This window comes from Hyalella azteca, unplaced genomic scaffold (genome assembly GCF_000764305.2).
Source record: "Hyalella azteca isolate HAZT.00-mixed unplaced genomic scaffold, Hazt_2.0.2 contig11024, whole genome shotgun sequence".
Lineage (NCBI taxonomy): Eukaryota > Metazoa > Arthropoda > Malacostraca > Amphipoda > Hyalellidae > Hyalella > Hyalella azteca.
This window is the reverse complement of record NW_025941036.1, coordinates 142,710-162,501: the sequence shown is the minus strand read 5'-3', so window position 1 is coordinate 162,501 and position 19,792 is coordinate 142,710. Positions and strand designations below refer to the sequence as shown.

General features: G+C 37.4%; 1 protein-coding gene across 1 annotated transcript; it reads left to right on the top strand.

Annotated features, from left to right (window-relative positions):
• Window positions 1–144: 144 nt before the first annotated feature.
• On the top strand, window positions 145–19,716 carry LOC108678124 (cyclic AMP-dependent transcription factor ATF-1). The gene is made up of 8 exons (XM_018166471.2): window positions 145–215; window positions 7,484–7,661; window positions 11,352–11,507; window positions 11,830–11,950; window positions 14,298–14,420; window positions 15,947–16,078; window positions 16,567–16,741; window positions 17,057–19,716. The coding sequence occupies exons 2-8, from the start codon at window positions 7,518–7,520 to the stop codon at window positions 17,196–17,198; spliced, it is 993 nt and encodes a 330-aa protein (XP_018021960.1). The 5' UTR covers window positions 145–215; window positions 7,484–7,517; the 3' UTR covers window positions 17,199–19,716.
• The last annotated feature ends 76 nt before the right edge of the window (window positions 19,717–19,792 follow it).

The window sequence follows — 19,792 nt, the reverse complement described above, 5'->3', positions numbered from 1 at the left end:
ATTTACATCAGAAGAAGATGCTTATGAGCTCCTAAAAATCCAGAATGTGTAGGTGTTGAGCGAACCTTTCTGAATTTGAACGCTATTTTTCGACTAAACCAGTAGAGGCTGGCGTCAGCGGATCGTGACGCAGTGTGTCGTAGCTCTGACGTGCGGCTTGACGTAGCCTCGCCACCTCCACTGGGAAGCGGGTCTATCATCGACGTAACCATAAGGTAGGTTGTCTTCAATCGTTGTGTCACTCGAAGGTTCCCGTCCTACGTTAGAAGGATCTACCAGCCGTAGATGGCGGAAGTTGCGAGCCACAGTAGATCATGGATGACCTTGAAGAGAATCATTTCTGCATGTGCATGTTGCCTGATCAAATTTTTCAGCTAATGAACTTTGAATGTTATTTAAGCGTTGCTAAATAATAAATATCATAAGTTCATAACCCGACCTAAAATCATTCTGAAAATCCTTAAAGTTTATCTAATTAGAAATTATGTGGCGTAGCGTGTCCGATCGGATGATTTTTACGAATTAGCGTTCGTCTAACTATGGAAGTAAGGTGTGAGTCATTTGCTGCTTCGTGTTTATCTCTAGTTCTCTGTTTAACAAAAATAACTTTGTATTCAAATATATTCCATAGCATTTAATGCTTTAAAATTCTTTCTTTGACATATCTTAATGACATCATTAGATATGCCTGTGGGAGTGTGGGCTGTGATCAGTTTGCAATTTTGCATAGACAGGCACTCGGAAGCATTTCGCGCCATTGGAACGCAATTTGTTCAGTCAGTCGGAGACCAATGGATTAAACCGAACAAAATTTAGTTACTACTTCTACCGTCACAAATTATTTATAGAAGACTTGCCAATAGTAATTAATAATTTATTGTGATTTTCACTATTCTGCGCAAGTTGCTTTCTTATTCAACTGTTCTAATGAGATTTTTGGTAAAACATGAATAAGCTTCGCTAAGCTCATTAGACGTGATAAATCACTTAGAGCCACGGCTGTCACTGAAAATTTGACCAGACTGTCACCTAGAGGCTAGAAGGCTTCATTTCATGGGAGATTAAATTTGATATTGTAAAGATTGAAACGTTAGTTATACGAGAGAACGGTGAGCTAACAATTGATGAATTTTAACGTCTACCAAACATGTGGCACGCCAGCGCAGCTGCATAAGCGTTGAATACCTTTATAGGAGAGACGAGAGAGAACTTATTGAATGTCATGCGGTGAGTAAGTTATCCGTTTTTCGGACATCCGGGCTTCAGTTTAGCTATTCGCACGTTTTATTATTTTAATAAGTTATAATAAGTAAAAGGCGAAAACCTTTTTTAAGACTATTAGCAATTTTCGATACTATCAGTACGGCACAACAGTGGAGTATCTTCACTACTAGTATTCAGATTACTTATTTAATGAAAGCGTAAATTCGGGGACCAATAGTTCGAAGGACAAGCAAACCATACGAAGTTTTGCTCTGTTGCTGCAACTGCAAGAGTCTCGCTGTATCAATTAGTCTCGTGCTTAATTGTGATCCCGAATGCGCGAAGTTTTCTTACACGGAAAATGTTCAGCAACTAAATGTCGTGCTCTGTAATTTGGAACTACCTATTGAAATGATATACCAGGTCATTCTATCACTAAACCTTCTGTCCACAGTATCTGTCAATACGTAGCATTCGCCATCCATAGCTCGCGAAATCCTTCACTTCGCATGAATTTCCACGAATCAACGGAGCCAGATGGTAGATTTTTCTCGAATAACTAACCCTTTGAAAAAAATGAATCGTGAGCTTTTCCGACCACCGTACCTTCTAGACACAAATACCCGAGGGTTACGTTTGGAATAGTGGATAACTAACTGACTGAGGGACGACATCGGTGTTTTTTATTGTATTCGACTCGACCTTTACATGGCCTGGAGTGCGCTTATCATCAATCGTTGTGCAGTGGCAATACGTAGTTTTTATCCTTTACATCGCTTGGTCAGCTATACTAACAACCGGAATTATACAAACTGCTTGACTTGCAAATTATTTAGTAATCACATTATTTGAACTGCTGCTCATTTCATGATCAAATGAACTCTGACGATAAATTTTTGTCCAGACGGTCCAATTACCTGCCTTTCCTATCAAGACTTCACTCTATTTCAAGAGAAGACGTCAGCAAGAGTCTCCTTGTGTGTGTCCCCTGCTGTTAAGCTTTCACGTCGTATTATCACGTCTCTATTCTATGATAATCCGACTGACGGGACAATGATCAATAACTTGGATGCTCCTTTCTGTCTATTTCATCCCCCGTTCTTTCGTTTTGATGGAACTCATGAATGACAGCCTGTACGTGAATATAAATCTCTACCTCAGCCTTAATATCATCTATTCACTTGACTTGTTCTTGTATGTATTTGTTATTTTTGTGTTGTACCTTATATTATGTCAAAAATCCTATTATTTATAATCTATTTTGTGTGTATTTACCGGTTCAAATTTGTGTTCTCAGAAATTAATCTAATCGACTAGATATGTGCGACTCTTTAAGTACAGACTGTTTAATGTTCTCTGTCATACAGAATTGCTGGGAATTACCATTTCGACACTTACACGGTGCGACTCTATGCAACTTTTGGGCTGACGATACCTTTAAGTAAAGCTATATGTGTGCTATTAGTGATGTTTATTAGTGATACTAGTAATGGTACATACCACACTGTGTTAGAGATGTCAATAAAGCGCATGTATTACAGTATTTGTTGTGGCATGCACGCCTTCATGAGAGAGTGCTGCGCGTCTACGCGGAAACGGCCACGCTCGCTGCATGGATATCCTAAAGGAAGTTCGGTCAAGGCTGGTACACAGTGACTGCCCTCTGCCGTCGTATGCAGGGAAAGGAAGTAGTATCTGTTGGAACATTGATGGAGCCCGTGCAGTAGAAAACAAAATTATTGTGTGATCGTAAATAAATTTAAATGTCGAAAAAAAAATTTTTTTTTTGAGCCAGTCCCTTCCTCCCAGTTTTGATCCAGTCCCTTCTCCCACTAAAAAATTTTCAGGTCCAGATAATATGGCGGTTAGATAAGTATCGTGGATACGTGCTCTATAACAGCCCGTACCGGTATACGGCAACATGCATCAAATTCGCAAGCTCTGTCATAAGATGTTGGTTTGAAGGGGTAATTAATTAATTATGATTTATGAATTCATATTCATTTCAGTTTGGAATCATTTACTGGATTCTTATTGAGTGACTTTCAAATGTAAAAATTATATATATTGCGTAGGGTGTGTTTGTGTTTTTTGATGCGAGATCTTAGAATACTGAATACATACTTGTTATATACGAGCATGTTTCCACAATATCAATCCCATCAGTATGTTACCACGATAATCATGATTTCGACACGATATGAATTTTTATATTCTCTGGGGTTGCTTAAGTAATTGAAAAGAGGTCAAATAAAAAAATATAAAACAATCAAATTTTCGATTATATACGTTTTAATTGGATTCGACTCACAATATACAAATCGATCTCAAAAACAAAGTAATTGTACATGTAAATGTCTACTTCACCTGATGGAATGTATATTGTACCGTACATCAGTTTAACCTGGTAATAAGCAATGAAGCTTTTTAACAGTCCGTTGCCAGAAGTGTATTTTATACGGTCTCGGAGATATTCGGTGTACCTGCAGAATAAACAAAAAAGTTTCGGCTCGCAATAGATACGTATTTACTGGCGAATCGAATGTTCTTTCGTGGTAATCGCGTATTCAGAAGCTTAATTAAGTAACTGTCAGGTACGTTTTTCTGACTTAGACAGTCAACTTATAATGAATATAACTATTAGGTGACTGACAGTGGGATGTGTTTAATTCTTCTCAAATCGTCAAGGACCTGTGAAAGGTTCGAGTATATACATACGAATCAGACGCTTATTCCTCGATTATTTTGTATTGTATATTTGCTGTCGCCTTGTGGAAAAAACGCGAAATGCAGAATGAACTTGAAATAATTCATGAGCTCTATATTTTAATGCAATGTATTAACATCCAACTATGATTTTTGTAATCCATCAGCTAATTATCATCCGAAATCGACTGGGTAATCCAAAGATCTTGACAGCTGCCGACTATACTAACTGTTGATAAATTAGAAGTTTCTGTTAAACCAAATCGTATTGATGATTTCAAATCGATTTAATCGTCAGTAATTGGTCGTTAGTGTCATAAACCTGAAGTTGGACTGGTTTATGGATTTTGTGATGTCGCAAGAATTGTAGAGTGTGATGTTTGGATGGCAATGGTCGGTTAACACTTGCCGGAGGTGTAGCCATTCGTGTCGTGATAAGATAACCAGCAGCTCTACTCTTATCTTATGGGGCACTCAACGAGCCTCACGTCATGGTAATTCAGCCATTCTTGCTCCCACGATCTTGAAAAAAACATCAGGCATATCGACATCCGATCGCGGGGCTTCCATGTAGTGGCCTCCATTGTGCAAATAAATTTCTGGAAAGTTGCTATTTCTGTATTTAGCAACGGCGACGTTTCATTTTGTGTTATCATGTAAGCTATTTATTGTAGATGACATTTGCCGGAAACATACATGAACAACTGAATATTTTCGAGTCATTGATAAAACTTACTTTTAATCACTGAACATCTCATGATGGTAACAGGTGACACGTGACATTTTTTATCGTATCGTCGTGAGCCGTGTTATTTGTTGTTCTGTTATATTGTATCACTTCCATAAAAATTTCGCTAATGTTCTATTTCGTATGATGCAAAATCACCAGCATTACCTTTACAAGCACCTAATTTATACATGTTTATATTATTGTTCCAGTTCCAGGCCAACGATATTGTTTGAAAACGTATCGTGACTGAATAGATGACTTAATACGCACAATAATTTATATAGTACAACAAGTCTTAACTTTATTAACAAGAATTGTCGAGACCGAACTGATATAATAAGCAATGGTTCAAACCGTTGTAAATGACGTTTTTTAGTTTAGGAAAATGACGTTATTTACTTATATTCCATCAAATTTCGTCCCATGAGATGCCACGACAGATTGTACATCATCGCTCAGTTATTTCTTGTCTTTGTACCCTAAGATATGTTCATATATGAAGGTGCGGTTATGCATCTATACGTGCAAAATACACGAATCATTTCATGCCTGCACAAATATTATTGTTGTTGATGCTGCACATTTAAAGTTTCTTTTTGAGATTAAAGAATGAGACTAAATTTTTTAATTGCTGCCTTGTGTCTTTATTTATTTGAATGAAAATTGAATAAATAAAATGCCACTTCGAGACAAGGTCAAAATATGCTTTGAATGATTGAACGCATTTTGTTCAGCGACCCACCAGGATGTTTATTTTTTATTATGCGAAAACTTCGATAACGAATCTGAATTTGATTACGTTACTTCTTCAACATTGATTGATCACTCAAATTGCATAACTGCGGACACGATTTACATCAGAAGAAATTCTCATATCCAGGAAGCCTGGAAATTCCTATCGCTCTTTCAGTTTGTTTCCATGCATTGTTTTTTAGAGTTGTGCGCGATTTGAGTTGCTATTTCATCGCAAAGGCAAATTGCTCTTATCGCCTCGACAGCGTCTTCAACATTGATGGTTTTTAGTGGTGGTTTAGAAGTTGATGTTTGGCGCGGCTTAATCTTGCTTCGTGCAACAGGTCGATGTCGCGGTGACGTCATGTCTATACCAATAGTACTGTCATCTATGTAGCTCTCCGTAATAGGAAAATGTGACGATTAAATAATTTTTAAACAATTCTTATAGCTTCTAATTAATTGATTATTTTAATGGAAGTTTGATCGGCTCGAGGGAAGTCATTTTGGGACAAAAATTTAAGATAAATGATGTTATTTCCATAGCAGTCATCCGCAAGAAGCCCTAATATGTCTGTGTGGAAGTGTCCGATTTCTATGTTAGGGAATTTAATCGAAAGAGGGTGTTCTTAAAACGAATTAAAATCTATAATTATGAATTAGTTTCATACGCATCTGCTGTTTCATGAGTTATACTAAGCTCGTGTCCATGGAGAAAATTATCTCATCATCTAGGGGATTCTAGGCGATCTCTCCTTATTGCGTCACTCCAGCAGTGAGTTGGTAGCAGGTAGACCATCCAAAAACTGATGACACTCTTGCATCACTCGCCGCCGCATGAAAGTTGAACCTCGCTACGAAAGCAAATCGTTCCCAGAAGGGTGAGGGGGAGAGGGGAGTGCTATCCCGCTGGGGGTTTTGATGACGTCATCAGTTCCTATCTGTGACGCACGACCGTATGTTCGCTCCCCCTCTCCCTCCTCTTCATAATTGACGAGCCTCCTCACCTCCCGCTGGTTGGCGTGTCACGTTTAGCCTTCAGTCTCAACCCTCCATTCTTGGTTTAATATTTAGGAAATTATATACAATTAAGTTTTCAATTATTATGTCAGAAAAAAATAAATTTCCACTCATTTTTTACGAATGGTAAATGAGCATCATTTTGATAATCTGTTTTTTTGTTATGTTCATGTAATATCTTTCATTTTTAGCTTATTTGTCCCTGTAGTTGCTCTCTTTGGCTGCTAGCAATGAGAATTATTCTCGATATGCTTGTCTTCTCTAACAACAGATGTTAACAAATGATGCCCATGAAGTATTGTCCCTGCTTGCATCTCATGAGAGTTGTTCCAAACTTCGGTTAATTTTTGTGCAATGATTTTTTTTTAAGTATGAAATTCATATATGAGCTCCGTTGTGAGTAAAAATTGTTTCATTAAGTGTTTTTCTTACAGTTTATAGTATTAGTTGTTCTCGATATACATGTAACATTTAAACCCTGGCCAGTTTTATGGCATCTTTCTAGTGCTTATTCGGTAATGTTAATATTTTTATCGTAACCGTAACTTATTGCCAGCTATTTTGCGTTTAAAAGGATGTTACAGAGCTTGAACTCGTATTTAAACCAACTAATGCACTGTAATGCTCTCTTATTTTACAGCCTTTTTCGTTAACGTCTTCACTGAATTTTTTTATGTTGCTATTAAGGTATCCTTGATACGGCAATGCACGGAATAAAGATGCGTGAACATGCTCATTACAACACAAATCTTCGCATTTGGTTTTATTATCAAATCAAAAAGATGGAAAACTCTTGAACTCTTTCATCTGTGGAGACAACATGCAGGCTCATTGCTCCAATGACTACAGTTTGACGGGTAGTAATCTCAATTAATTTATTGACCTATCTTCTTCAAATGCATTAAGCCTATTTGAAAACCAGAGATCAAACTCTGATGTTCATCTTTCTAAGCTCTTTATTTCTGATTAAAAAGTTGTGAGTTGATTTCATTTTTAGTGATTCGAAGAAAGTTTTGTCGTTTATCTCAAATTTTGGAGATGTTTATGATCGAACTTTCGCTTCAGTAATCTCAAGTTGGATTGTTGTTACAGGTCTGAAGAATTGCGATTCAGGGTGCGCACTGGCATGGATGCTGCCACCAGCAACAGCACCAACAACAATAACAGCAGCAACGCCATCACTGCCACTAGTATTGCAGCAGTGCCGCCCAACACCGTGTTTGTGTCGATGCCACAGCACGGTGCAATCATCCCTGCCGGCTCCAAAGCGGTCAGTGCTGTGCTACTAAGCCGGCTATTTTATCTTCAATAATGTTTAATAGTTCACGCGCCTGTATCCACACAGGTGATCTTTATTTAAGGAATGATATCTTCTATGATATTGAGTGTACGAACAGCAGAGGTCGTTAGTGAATGTTCGGCTGTAATAAATCAATGTCCGTTCTTTTTTCTGTTGGGTTGTATCTTGTTCAGTGGTCGTGAACCTTTATTTACAAACTGTCGTTACTGATTACCGTACGTAGCCAGCACATATATTGTTAAACTTACTTAATAAGTCAACTGACTATCAACTTATTCAAGTCATTAAGGTATAAATAAAGGGCGTTAAAACCACAGGAATAAGTTTGTTGATCAGGATTTTATTTCAATTACATTTAAAATATGAGTAAAGAAATTGCTTCAAAAAAGCACATACAATTCAATATTGAAAAATATTATATTTCGACTGCTGCTGAGTTATTACTCGACAATTGAAATGATTGAACGTTCATTATTTACGTTTAATTGATAGATGCGTTTTAATAGTACTAATGCTCGTACTCTTCACAGATTTCATTTATTACTTCCTCTATACTGAAATTTTTGGTTAAACCATACTTAAAACTGTTGTTGTGGGTTGATATGAACTTTTTAGAAAGAAGTGCATATTGTGTCATTGGCGAAGTATAGGCACACAGTAGATATGACTTGAAGCTCAGTCTGTGACGGCACAAAGTCCTATTGTCGCCGGCCATGCTCTAGTGTTCGTGATGCAGCTTCGCTCGGACGTGGATGACGTCATAGGGACTGCCAAGTGCCAAGCGGTTGCCGCGTTCCGCTGTGGGGCGGGCGTACGTGTGGGCATCTTGCCTGTCTTATGCTCCTGCTGCCGTGTGCGCTCGCCGCGATCCCTACTCCTTGATGTGTATTTTCCTACTATTCCTTACCATCATGCTTGCCTGATTTCTAGTTTTATATCTATTTTTTTATTCTATTTCTATTTTTTTCTCTCATCATCTCTTTTCTAGGACGAGACTTGTTATAATGAACTCCGGGGTGCTCAAATTTTACAACTTCTTACAGTTTCGGGCCAGCGTGCCAAGTGCTGGCATGTCCCTCGAACAATTGGAATCAAGAATCTTCAATCAAAATAATTCTGACTTTAATAAACGCCGATGTTTGTTTGACGGTTAAATAGCGCATGTGTTGTTGTCGAACGTAGCGTGTTGTTTAGTGAACTTCATTATCTAAATGTGCGTTAATTACATGATGGAAACCATGTAATGCTCCAGATTGTTGAACTTGCAAAGAAACATCGAAAGTGTACCGGATGGAGATATGCTACGGTACGTACTGTTTGTATGCCGTGTGCGTGAAGCATGTGCTGCAAGATGACGTATACACTCACCTACACGCGTGTGCACACAGGCCGTCTGTTGGCAACGTCATAGCCTCGTTGGCTAGACCATAACTTGGTGTTAGCAGCAGTCGGTGTGCGCGGTGGTGGCGGTAGGTGGTGTGTGTATGCTGCGGTTGTGAGGCTTCTCACATCGACGCGTGTGTTAGATGCTCTTGCAAGCAGAGACCAATTTAGGCTGTGCGTGGATTTAATGGAAAAGTTTATTGAACATTGTACAGTGACTGTGTAATACGTATCGTATAAGAGATATGAATGTGCTCGTGCGAAGATTATTTTTAGCTGCGGTGCCGCGTCTCAGGTGTCACGTGTTCATGCGTTGCTAATAGAATTCATAACAAGGCCATAATGAGCGAATAACTATTCTATTGTGTGTCATCAACTTCCATGGAGTAAAGTTACAAAGGTATTATGTCAATGTATGGAACGAATTTGATTTCTAGCTGAAATTCCTGACATCCAAATTAAGTGCCAGAGCAGAGTTACATATTGATATTGTCAGTTATTGCCTCTATGATTGATACATTGTCATGGAAATCACGAATTAGCTATCTGACCGGCTAGGTACACTAAAGGTATTGCTTATATCGATTCTTTTTGTGTTTAGGTGATTGTTAGTTTCGATGATATATGTTGTAGGCATGTTGACGTAATGAGCCGAGTCAGGCATACGAGGAAGTGCTTTATACGGTTGTGTCATAGCGACATGTGTGTGCTGTGCCGGGTATCACTTGTCTGCAAGAAGCACTGAATTCAAACAAAAATTTCATAAAATAAAATAAGAGATCGAAGTTTTCAGCTTGAGTTTCTGTGAGGACCTGTGAAAAATTGGAATTGGAACTGTATCTTGGCTACAGAAGATTTACTGTATCTATTAGAATAAGCATAGTCGATTACGTACCGGTACTGTTTGTAATGGTAAAAGTATAAAGTAATTCCCATTTACTTTTTGGAACTTTTATTAGTCTCTGGAATGCTGAATCGATACAACTGAATCATCTCTGTTGAATGGTATGCTGTCATAGCATTCTGCCGCCTAATTCTAAAACCAAAATTATACTCAATCTCCTCACACTGTTGAGGCATCACGAAATTTCATCTGGAAAGTGTCGCAAAAAGTCGTACAACGTTGAAAGAATGTAATGTTTAGGAGACCTCCTAAGTTCATTTATCCTGGTATTGATGATATTGAAAGTGATGAAGCGTATTGATGAGACCAACGTGTCTAGCCGATCATGCCAGGTGTGATTCAGGTCATTTCTTGATTATAATTTCTCCGGATAAAGTATAAATTGTAATATATTTTATTTTTATACTTTGTCATTAGATGTGATACAAAAACTGGTCAGTCGTTTGCCGCAAAAAGTGGAAGAGCTTCAAAACCAACTGATTGATTGTATAATTGATTAGTGTTTTATTTATTTATATTTTTAGTTTTGAACTTTTAGGCCAGCCTTTTTCTGTTTAATTTTCTTTAATAAGCTTCTTGTCTAACCACGTTTTATTATTTTCACAGTGAAAAAGTTTTTATGTAGAGCCTTTCGAAATTATTAAGACTTTCGAAATTAATAAGCCTTGTTTTTGCTACTACGTTTAAGTTACAGCTCTTTGGATTCTGCTCCTCTACAAAATAGACTTCGTTGTCTGTGTAAGTCTAATTTTCAAGTGCTATAGTCACTTTATTTCGTAATGATCACTCCTTATACTTCACTTTATGGCGGCCATTCATGAGTCGCTTCACTAATATGGCCTTACACTTTCTTGCATTAAGATTGTTTTTTTTTTTCAGAGGCACGTTAATAACTCGGGATCCATGTTCAATGTCATTTATGAGACTGTCATATTAGAGACCATTGCTAACTGGGATTTTCCAATAGAAGGTTATGCTTCTAGTCTTGAAACTCGTCATATTCGCAGTTGAAGAACTACTGCTTAACATTAGTTCTATTTGTTTATTTGCAGTGCATATAATACCTATTCCGTGGGAATTCTTCATATCTTCTACCGAAGTGATATCCTGATTTGGATAGCCCAAAATCATTTTCCGAAAATTCACGTAGTATTTCTGGTACCTAAAAATTTGATTTGTCGATAATAAAAATTTTTCACGTCTTCTGCTTAAAGTTTCATCTTCATTTATTTGTGTCCTTCATACAAGCATTGTTCATTCAATATATTTCTTCCTTAATTTTCATCTAATGCCCTAATTTTTATATGTTTGATGTTTGCACGAAGGCAGCACCGAGAAATTATCACTGCTCATGCCGTGCTTGACATGTGCAGGCTCAGAGCGTGATCCAGCAGAACCAAGCGAGTGTGATCCAGAGCACCGCCCTTCAGACCGTGCAAGTTGGCAAGGGTGGCGTGCTGCTGTTCAAAGGTTCTCCGAACTCCGTCATACAGTCGGCTTCAGGGCAGCACAGCTTGCAGGAAGTCCACGTAAGAATGCCAGTATAAAGTGAGAGTTGAGTAAGGCGCGTGATCTGTCCTTGATTAGTTACTATTGATAGAACCGGCTGCCAAAGTGTCCTAACAATAAATTTTCTTACGTTTGGAAGACAATTCTGTTTTCCGTTCAATTCCAACCAATATGGTCTTCTTAACTTAACTCAGATTCATAGTTATTCTGCATCATTTCGATCAGGGTTTTTCCACTCGATGATATGTAACCCGTCCGAGCGCAGTAATACGTGATTATGATTTTAAAATAATAATTACGCAGTAATAATGATTTGCTCATGTGAAGTTTGGTGCAAATCAGGTTGTTAGCGCTGAGAGCGGAGACGACCTCGACACGGGACGTAAACAACAGAGACAAATACTCGTCAGAAGACCTTCATATCGAAAAATCCTCAACGACCTCGGCGGAACTGAACTATCTGGTGAGTTTTGTTCACTGCTCGTGCAGTGTTATGTATTTTTATAAGGATAAGAATCATAAGATTAACGTAGTTGGTCGTAGCCAACCTCAATGTTGAAAGTTGAAACGTTTGTAAGTAATAACTGTGATGTACGACCAACAAAAAAGAATCAAAATTGACTTCTGCATTTACCATGAGGTCAATTGATGAGGCTATATGAAAAACTTGCTGCAAAAAGTCATAGTAATTTCTTGTTGGTAAATGTATTGCGAAGAAACGAGGATATGAAGCCAGCAGATCACTGCTGTGTGAAGGACCTGTCGTTGTTTTGTTTTACCCGGTTTTGATATAAATCCAACTGTAGGAACTTTAATTTCCCGTCCTTTGACTAGCACTGTAATGCTAAACTTCAGTTGTCTCCTGAATGTCAAGCTTGCATACAATTTGTTTATTATTGTTAACACGGTTTTGGCTACATGGAATTTTTTTAAGCGTAGCTATTGATATTAATATATTGTGCAACTCATAGCTTTTACCTTGTGTGGTGCTCAAGAGAAAAGTTTCTCTCGGCTGTCAGCAAAAAGAGTATAACTACTTGGAAAGAACGATAAGGAATTAAGAAGTTTGTTTGGTTAATAATTTAAAAACAAATACAATCAATAAATATTGACCCAATAAGTACTCTCGCTTCTTTTTCTAAAGTTCCAATAGTTTACTGCGACCATTAGGTTTCGCTCATGGTAGGAGTTAGGTTCCCTTGCATGGCTTCCATGCCCACGTGTCTGCTTCCATAGACGTTTTTCAAGAATCGATGGTGCGTTTTTGCTCCGTCTTCAGACTGACCGCGGGTATACCTTTTCAGTCTGGCTAATGCGTTCGTTTGGGAAGCATGTGTTGGTGTGGCGCTCTTCTTGAAAAGTTCAAATTTGGTGGTACTTGTTCAAAAGGTGTTTCGTGATATTTATTTGCTCCTGCTATTATTCTCACTCATTTGTTTTGAACAATTCGCTTCACTTCCCGCGTGAAACGTATAAGTTTTCAAAATTACAGCAGGTAGATTACTGAAGTTCTACTTAGTCCAGAACGGAGCAGGCTGGCCTGATAGGAATTCCGCCCGATATGATCCCAGTGGCAGTTATTCAGTGAATTCGTCACGGAATTACTCGCCCTGCAATAAGTCTACTCGAAGTATTGACTTGTCTTCGCTGTGATGAGAGGTTTGTGAAACTGTTAGGAAGTGTAGGTACTTGCCGATGAGCATACCCATCACATAATTTCTAGAATATCGATAATAAAATTCATTTGTGTGTGGCCAGTTCGTTATAAATTTCATCGATTATTACAGAAACATTAGGCTCCATGCTATTTATCAATGTTTGTACTATAGGTGTTTTTACATTTGTTATGGTTTATAAGAAAACCCTATTTTATTTGATTAGAAAATTTAGATCTCAAATATTTCAAAAATGTTTAAGAGCTGAGCTGCCTCAGCAAAAAATTAGGGTATTATTGCAGATTAAGTACATCCAAAAAAAAGGGTGTTTTTTTTTTTTTGAATTATATGTTTTTTGGGGTGTAGATTACGAATCTGAAATCCGTTTTTGGCGGTCGGCATCGGAAATTTTTAATGGAACCTGTTAGCCAATCAACGAAACCTCGCAGGTTAGGTCCAGTTAGGAACAGGTTCCATTAAAAATTTCCGATGCCGACCGCCAAAAATGGATTTCAGATTCGTAATCTACACCCCAAAAAACATATAATTTAAAAAAAAAACACCCTTTTTTTTGGATGTACTTAATCTGCAATAATACCAAAATTAGGTACTGTCTTGCAATATGCAACAAAATGCTGTGTTTAATCTCACACTCATGTTGGCTCTATTGGCCACACCTTCCCATCTCCTCTCAGTACCTACTCAGGCTGTCTGAAATGAATTGTTTTGAATAGTTAGATTGCAACTTTAGCTATAACCGAATGATTCACAGCATTTTATTTCTCAACCGTTGGGAATTTAGATCATCATGCGAATTTAGATCATCAAATTTATAACTCTTGCTTACTACGAAATTGTATACCTACACTTTGGGTGACAATTTGCTGAGCTTTTGATGAATTGGCACAAATTGCAATTGGACTATCACTACTACACCCCCCTGTTGTTTTTTTTACTTTGAGTTGGGGTTTGTAGTATATTTTGTGCTGGCTGGTATTCACTGATGTCATTTATGTTGATCTCGGTCAGCATGGATTAAAGGGAGAATGACTGTTGGTAATTTATAGCTTCACTATAATTGTGCACCTATAAAATGACTATAAAACCATATATGTTGTTAGCATTATGACTATCTAAGGATTTTGTTGGTTTCAGACCGAAACGAAGGCGGTGGCGGTGTGGGATCATCAGGCGGAGACGGGTGTCACGAGAGCAGCCTGCCGACCACCACGCTTACTATCGGGGGACAGGAGTACTCCACCGCCAGCCTCTTGAAAGGTGACCAGCTATTTAGCTTACATCATTTGTTACTGTACAACAAAACGAAACTTTAAGCTATTTTACATGTCTCAAACAATCTTGAAAGGTGACCAGCTATTAGCTTACATCGTTTGTTGCTGTACAACAAAACGAAACTTTAAGCTATTTTACATGTCTCACACTTTTGAAAGGTGACCAGCTATTTAGCTTGCATCGTTTATTACTGTACAACAAAACGCAACTTTAAGCTATTTTACATGTCTCACACTTTTGAAATGTGACCAGCTATTAGCTTACATCGTTTATTACTGTACAACAAAACGCAACTTCAAGCCATTTTACATGTCTCACACTTTTGAAAGGTGACCAGCTATTTAGCTTACATCATTTGTTACTGTACAACAAACCGCAACTTCAAGCTATTTTACATGTCTCACACTTTTGAAAGGTGACCAGCTATTAGCTTACATTCAACTTACTTACTGTAAGTACTGTTACTGTACAACAAAACGCAACTTTGAGCTACTTTCATATACATGTCTCAAACAATTTTGAAAGGTGATCAGCTATTTAGCTTGCATCATTTGTTACTGTACAACAAACAACAAAACGAAACTTTTTTTCATGTATATTTCTCAAACCTTTTGGAAGGTGACCAGCGATTTAGCTTACATCATTCGGTACTGTAATACAAAATGCTACATCAAACTAATTTCTAGTGACTCTAGAGAGTCCTGGAATTTCTCACAGAATCTTCTTAGGACGCTTGTTATTTTTCCATTTCTCAGATTTCATCTAGTTTTGAATATTTTACCAACTTAGAAGTTCTTGTATCAGAGTTTTATTCATTGCTCAATATCTCATAATAAATTTTAAAAATTGGCATTTCAAATGACAATTCAATGTTTAGTGATAGTATATAGGTAACGAAAATATTTTTACATATAAGTTTCTGATATATAATTGAAAAGTTTTCGGATTCTGATGAATTTCAGTTTAGAGAAAAACTTCTCGCTCTTAAAACCTGCAAACACAAATTGTAGATGGCTGGAAAATTGAACCTGTCCCCATTACATTGCAAATAATTTGCAACTGTGATTCTTTTCTGACTTTGTTCTTCCATAGAATGATGAGATACCTATTGGTCATTGTTAATTCGAAGAATTAAGTAGTAGAATGTTGTGTTTAGGGTTCCTTGTCTGCTTGTTAGTAGTTTCTACAAAAGCATTCATTCTAATTGACGTAGATTTGGATGATATGTGAGATTTGAGGTTTGATGACATTGTGCAAGGTAAAGAGACTTTATAAGAGGCCTATATTTTCCTTGTTTAATGCTACTTCACACCACGAATTTAATTATTTATCTATGATGCTCGTGAATTTGCTTCTAGATTCTGAATCTTATTTAAAAATTGTGTTAGTCTTAACATTCTCATATTCAGAGAATGAATATTCTCTGAGAATATTCATTCTATTTGTTATCTCATATTTAGCTTTTCATTCGCTACTGCTGACTTGTGCATAAATGCTCGGATTGTTTACAGTCATTCCAGCGAGCAGCCTACAGCTGGCGACCAGCGGTGCGGACGCCCTGCAGACGCTGGCGATGAGTAGCGCCTCATCACAAGGCACGATCGTGCAGTACACGGGCTCTGACACTCAATTTATTGTTCCAGGTGCGTCAACATGGAATTAGCAATATAACAAATTCGATCAACCGATAATCACGATACATTTCGACAGGATAGCTGTATATATTTTGTCCGGAAAGATTCGTGCTGCGATTCATCATGCCATTCCTTAAGTAGAAGTGGAATTATTCTCTCAGCAGTGGGGTGAGGGGAATTTATTGTCTAAGAACAGTCGGGATATGCTTACTCATTTTCCGAATCTTTCAAAGCTATTGGGAATAAATTCAAAACTGCAGGAAATATATAGTTCTATCTTGTCAGCTATTGTTTTTGTATCTTCTAGCTGGGTTCATGGGCTCCTTATCGGTAAGAAATAACGACTCTTCAATGAATTATTCAATTCTGCTCCCAATGTTTTAGAATAATCCGTAACTTGCTTTGTACATTTATTTTCCTGATTTATAAGTTGCTGATGTTCACAGTTAGCGGTTGGCTGGACGCTCAAACAGTTTCTAAGTTACCGTTGTCATCAGTTGGTGGCGGTACGTTGAGCGGGCTTAAGTTTAGCGACGGCAGTGGCCTGACTCAAGGAGTTGTTTTGGCCGCCGCAGCTGCCGCCCCGACCACCACTTCTAATTCTCTTCACGGTACCGACGCAATGGGCGAGGAGGCTAATAGGAAAAGAGAAGTTAGACTAATGAAGAACAGGTGAGGGATTATAATCAACGATAAATATAAAAATATTGCTGAAATATGTGCGCGGAAATGTCTAATTTGAATTTAGGTGGATTGATAACGGTCAAATAGTCAGAAATGGAACAATAGATAGAGGAAAATTAACATGATATAATCGTAATGAGACCAACTGCAGCTCAGATTATTGTGATCGTTCAAGTCTTGATGTATTGGATTAAATTATATAATTTCTATATAAGTCATTGATTCTATTTTTATGGTTTACAAATCTAAAGGTAAAAAATTGTTCTCCGTTTTAATTACACGTTTCATTTCTCTCTCTCACAGAGAAGCAGCCCGAGAATGTAGAGCTAAGAAAAAGGAATATATAAAGTGCCTGGAGAATCGCGTTGCTGTGTTAGAGAACCAGAATAAGGCATTGATAGAAGAACTCAAGACCTTGAAAGCTTTGTATTGCCAGAGCAGCTGAGTGTTGCCTCAGTGGCTTGGGGCGCTGAAGTTTCAGCGTCTCGAGACTTCGTTGTGTGCTGCTCAATGTTTTCTAACATACTTTCATCGCCTGAAAGTTAATTTTCGTTGCCTGGTTATGCTTCGAACGACACGTAATGACTTCCTTACAAGAATGCTTCAGTTAATTGCCATAACATTTTTCCAATAACAACCTAACTTTCACCAGAAGTTGCATTTGACAATGAGTTGATTTTGTTAGAACAATATTCAATCAACTTCATTTCAACGCCAATTGAATTCTGGTTGGAAATTTTCATGTGATTTTTAGTGATATTGGTTTTTGAGCTCAATTAGATATTCCTTTAGTGACTCCCAAAAACCCTCGGAAATTTTCATATTCCGCTGATGTGAAATCTTGTTGAGAAATTTCAATTCGCTCAGGTTTTCTGATGGAAATTTAATATCATTATAAACCTAATGATAATTTCTTGATGTTTATTTCGTGTTGATTAAATTCATGGTTGAGCTTTATTTTAGTTTTAGTGAACACTAAACCTGAAGGTACAATGCTCCTATACGACTAAGGTGCGCTCTTATGAGAATTGATTAGTAAGGACTGAGAATTTAATTTGAAGTTTATGCTTCATAAACATACATTTACTCTCAAAACAATAGTGATGATCATTGGATTGGATAATAGTTTTCAGCCAGCAATTGTCTGTCAATGTAGAGTTTCTTGAAAGATAAATTGTTTTCGATTTACATTTTTAATTAGTCTCGTTCTTTGTTTGATTGTTGTTGGATGAAATACTCGGTAGTTGCATGGCGATGCTGTTCGTTCATTGTTGATTGTTTCCACTTTAAAAGCATTTGATAATTTATGAATTTCCCTTACACGTCAGTACCAAGGCTGGTCTGCTATGGTAGTGATTATATTCGTGTTATTATTTTTGTTGTTCCGGTTGAGTTTAGAAGTCATCTTGAGAGACCCTCGGTCTCAAAGTAACTTGACATTGTAAGTAGATGGTGCCATTATTCTTTATCGCTCCTAGTATTGTGCTATGAGATAATTGCGAAAAACTTTTTGCCCCATCTTTCCTTGCAAAATTTTACATGTAAAATTTGAATCTTGAACATCAATTTCGTTTGATTTGGCGATCGGAAATAAAACTAATTATCCAGTTCGAGTTCAAGTTTATTTCGTTATGAGTTCAGAAATAGAGCTGTACTTAAAACAGTTCCTTTGACTTTATTGTACATTTAAATCGTTGTTATTGTTACCATTTATTATCTTATGTACAGGCTACATAAAATAACCGTTTTTCAGTATTGCATGAAATCACATAAGCGGAAGCATGTACAGGCTACATAAAATAACCGTTTTTCAGTATTTCATGAAATCACATAAGCGGAAGCTGTGTTGTTCGCTGTTGCAATTATGTGCTGAGTGACCAAGTTATCAGTTAATTGTGTTTGCCAGTTTGTCTTAATTTGGGTGGCTATTTTTATTCATGTCGTTAGCAATTTTTGTCACCTTGTCGCATGTTAAAATACGTTCGTCAAAACACCTCGAAATAGAATGCCGATTGATTATTCACTTTTTCTAAGATCACACAGAAACAAGAATGGGATTTGCCTATAAACAAATTTCGCTTTACCTAATGCGGTGAAATTCGAACACTTTGGTGATTTCTTTCCGAGTTGCCGCTTCTGTTGCTCATCATGTATATATACCTAGTTTGCTCCTAACTTCCTGGCGTTACTTTTGGGGTTCAGCTTATTTTCTCGTGGAATAGCTCATCTCGCAAAAAATTTTGCATTCTGTACTCTTTCTTCATAGCCCTAGCTTCCTGAAAGATGGTCAAGAAATTGAGTCTCTCGATATCACGGCAGCATAAGTCTTGCCGAGTCATATAAACTGTTATATTTTCTCCACCTCTGTAACTTTAATTTCATTGTGAGCAGTAGGAAATCTTTCAACTCATCAATCCGGTACCATGCGAAACTTCGCTTAGTTTGTATATTTTTGTGGATATTTGTATCATTTTAATCCTGCGTGATTGCACGAATGTCTGCATCTGGATAAAATGGCTGTGGTTATGAACGTGTTCATTGGCATTCAATGTGGAAATTCTTTGTGCCAGGCGTTCCAGTGTCTATATTGTGTACCTGGAACATTTCTTGTCTATGTCACGTCGTGGTCATTCAGTAGTTCTTAACTGTTACAAAACGGAACTGTTTAGTTTGAATAATTTCTTCTAAACTATAGCGCAGTGCGGCAGAATGTTTACGTTCTAGTAAAGATTCCAGCTGTTCTGCCACAAACCCACTCTGCGTGAAGTCCAATTCAAGTGCCTGTTGGGAATTGGTTTTTAACAAAGCGAGGTGTCTCGTGTTCCTGTAAAGCCTTACTTCCCTTCATGGGTCAGCACGTATTTCATTAAGGTTGTCACTGTAAATATCACATTTCAACAAACAATTGTGTTACGATTAGTAAGAGCATGTATTTTTTATGAATAAACTATTACGGTCTCGTTTATAACGTGTATCACTCGAATTGAAACCATAACTTATAAGTGACGTCAGTTTCAAACGAGAGGAGACTGATTTGAT

Bases quoted from the DNA above. Each gene is read 5' to 3' on its own strand.
- LOC108678124 (XM_018166471.2), top strand. From the start codon at position 7,518: ATGGATGCTGCCACCAGCAACAGCACCAACAACAATAACAGCAGCAAC. The intron at 11,508-11,829 runs GTAAGAATGCCA...GGTGCAAATCAG, and splicing joins ACAGCTTGCAGGAAGTCCAC to GTTGTTAGCGCTGAGAGCGG. The intron at 14,421-15,946 runs GTGACCAGCTAT...GATTGTTTACAG, and splicing joins CACCGCCAGCCTCTTGAAAG to TCATTCCAGCGAGCAGCCTA.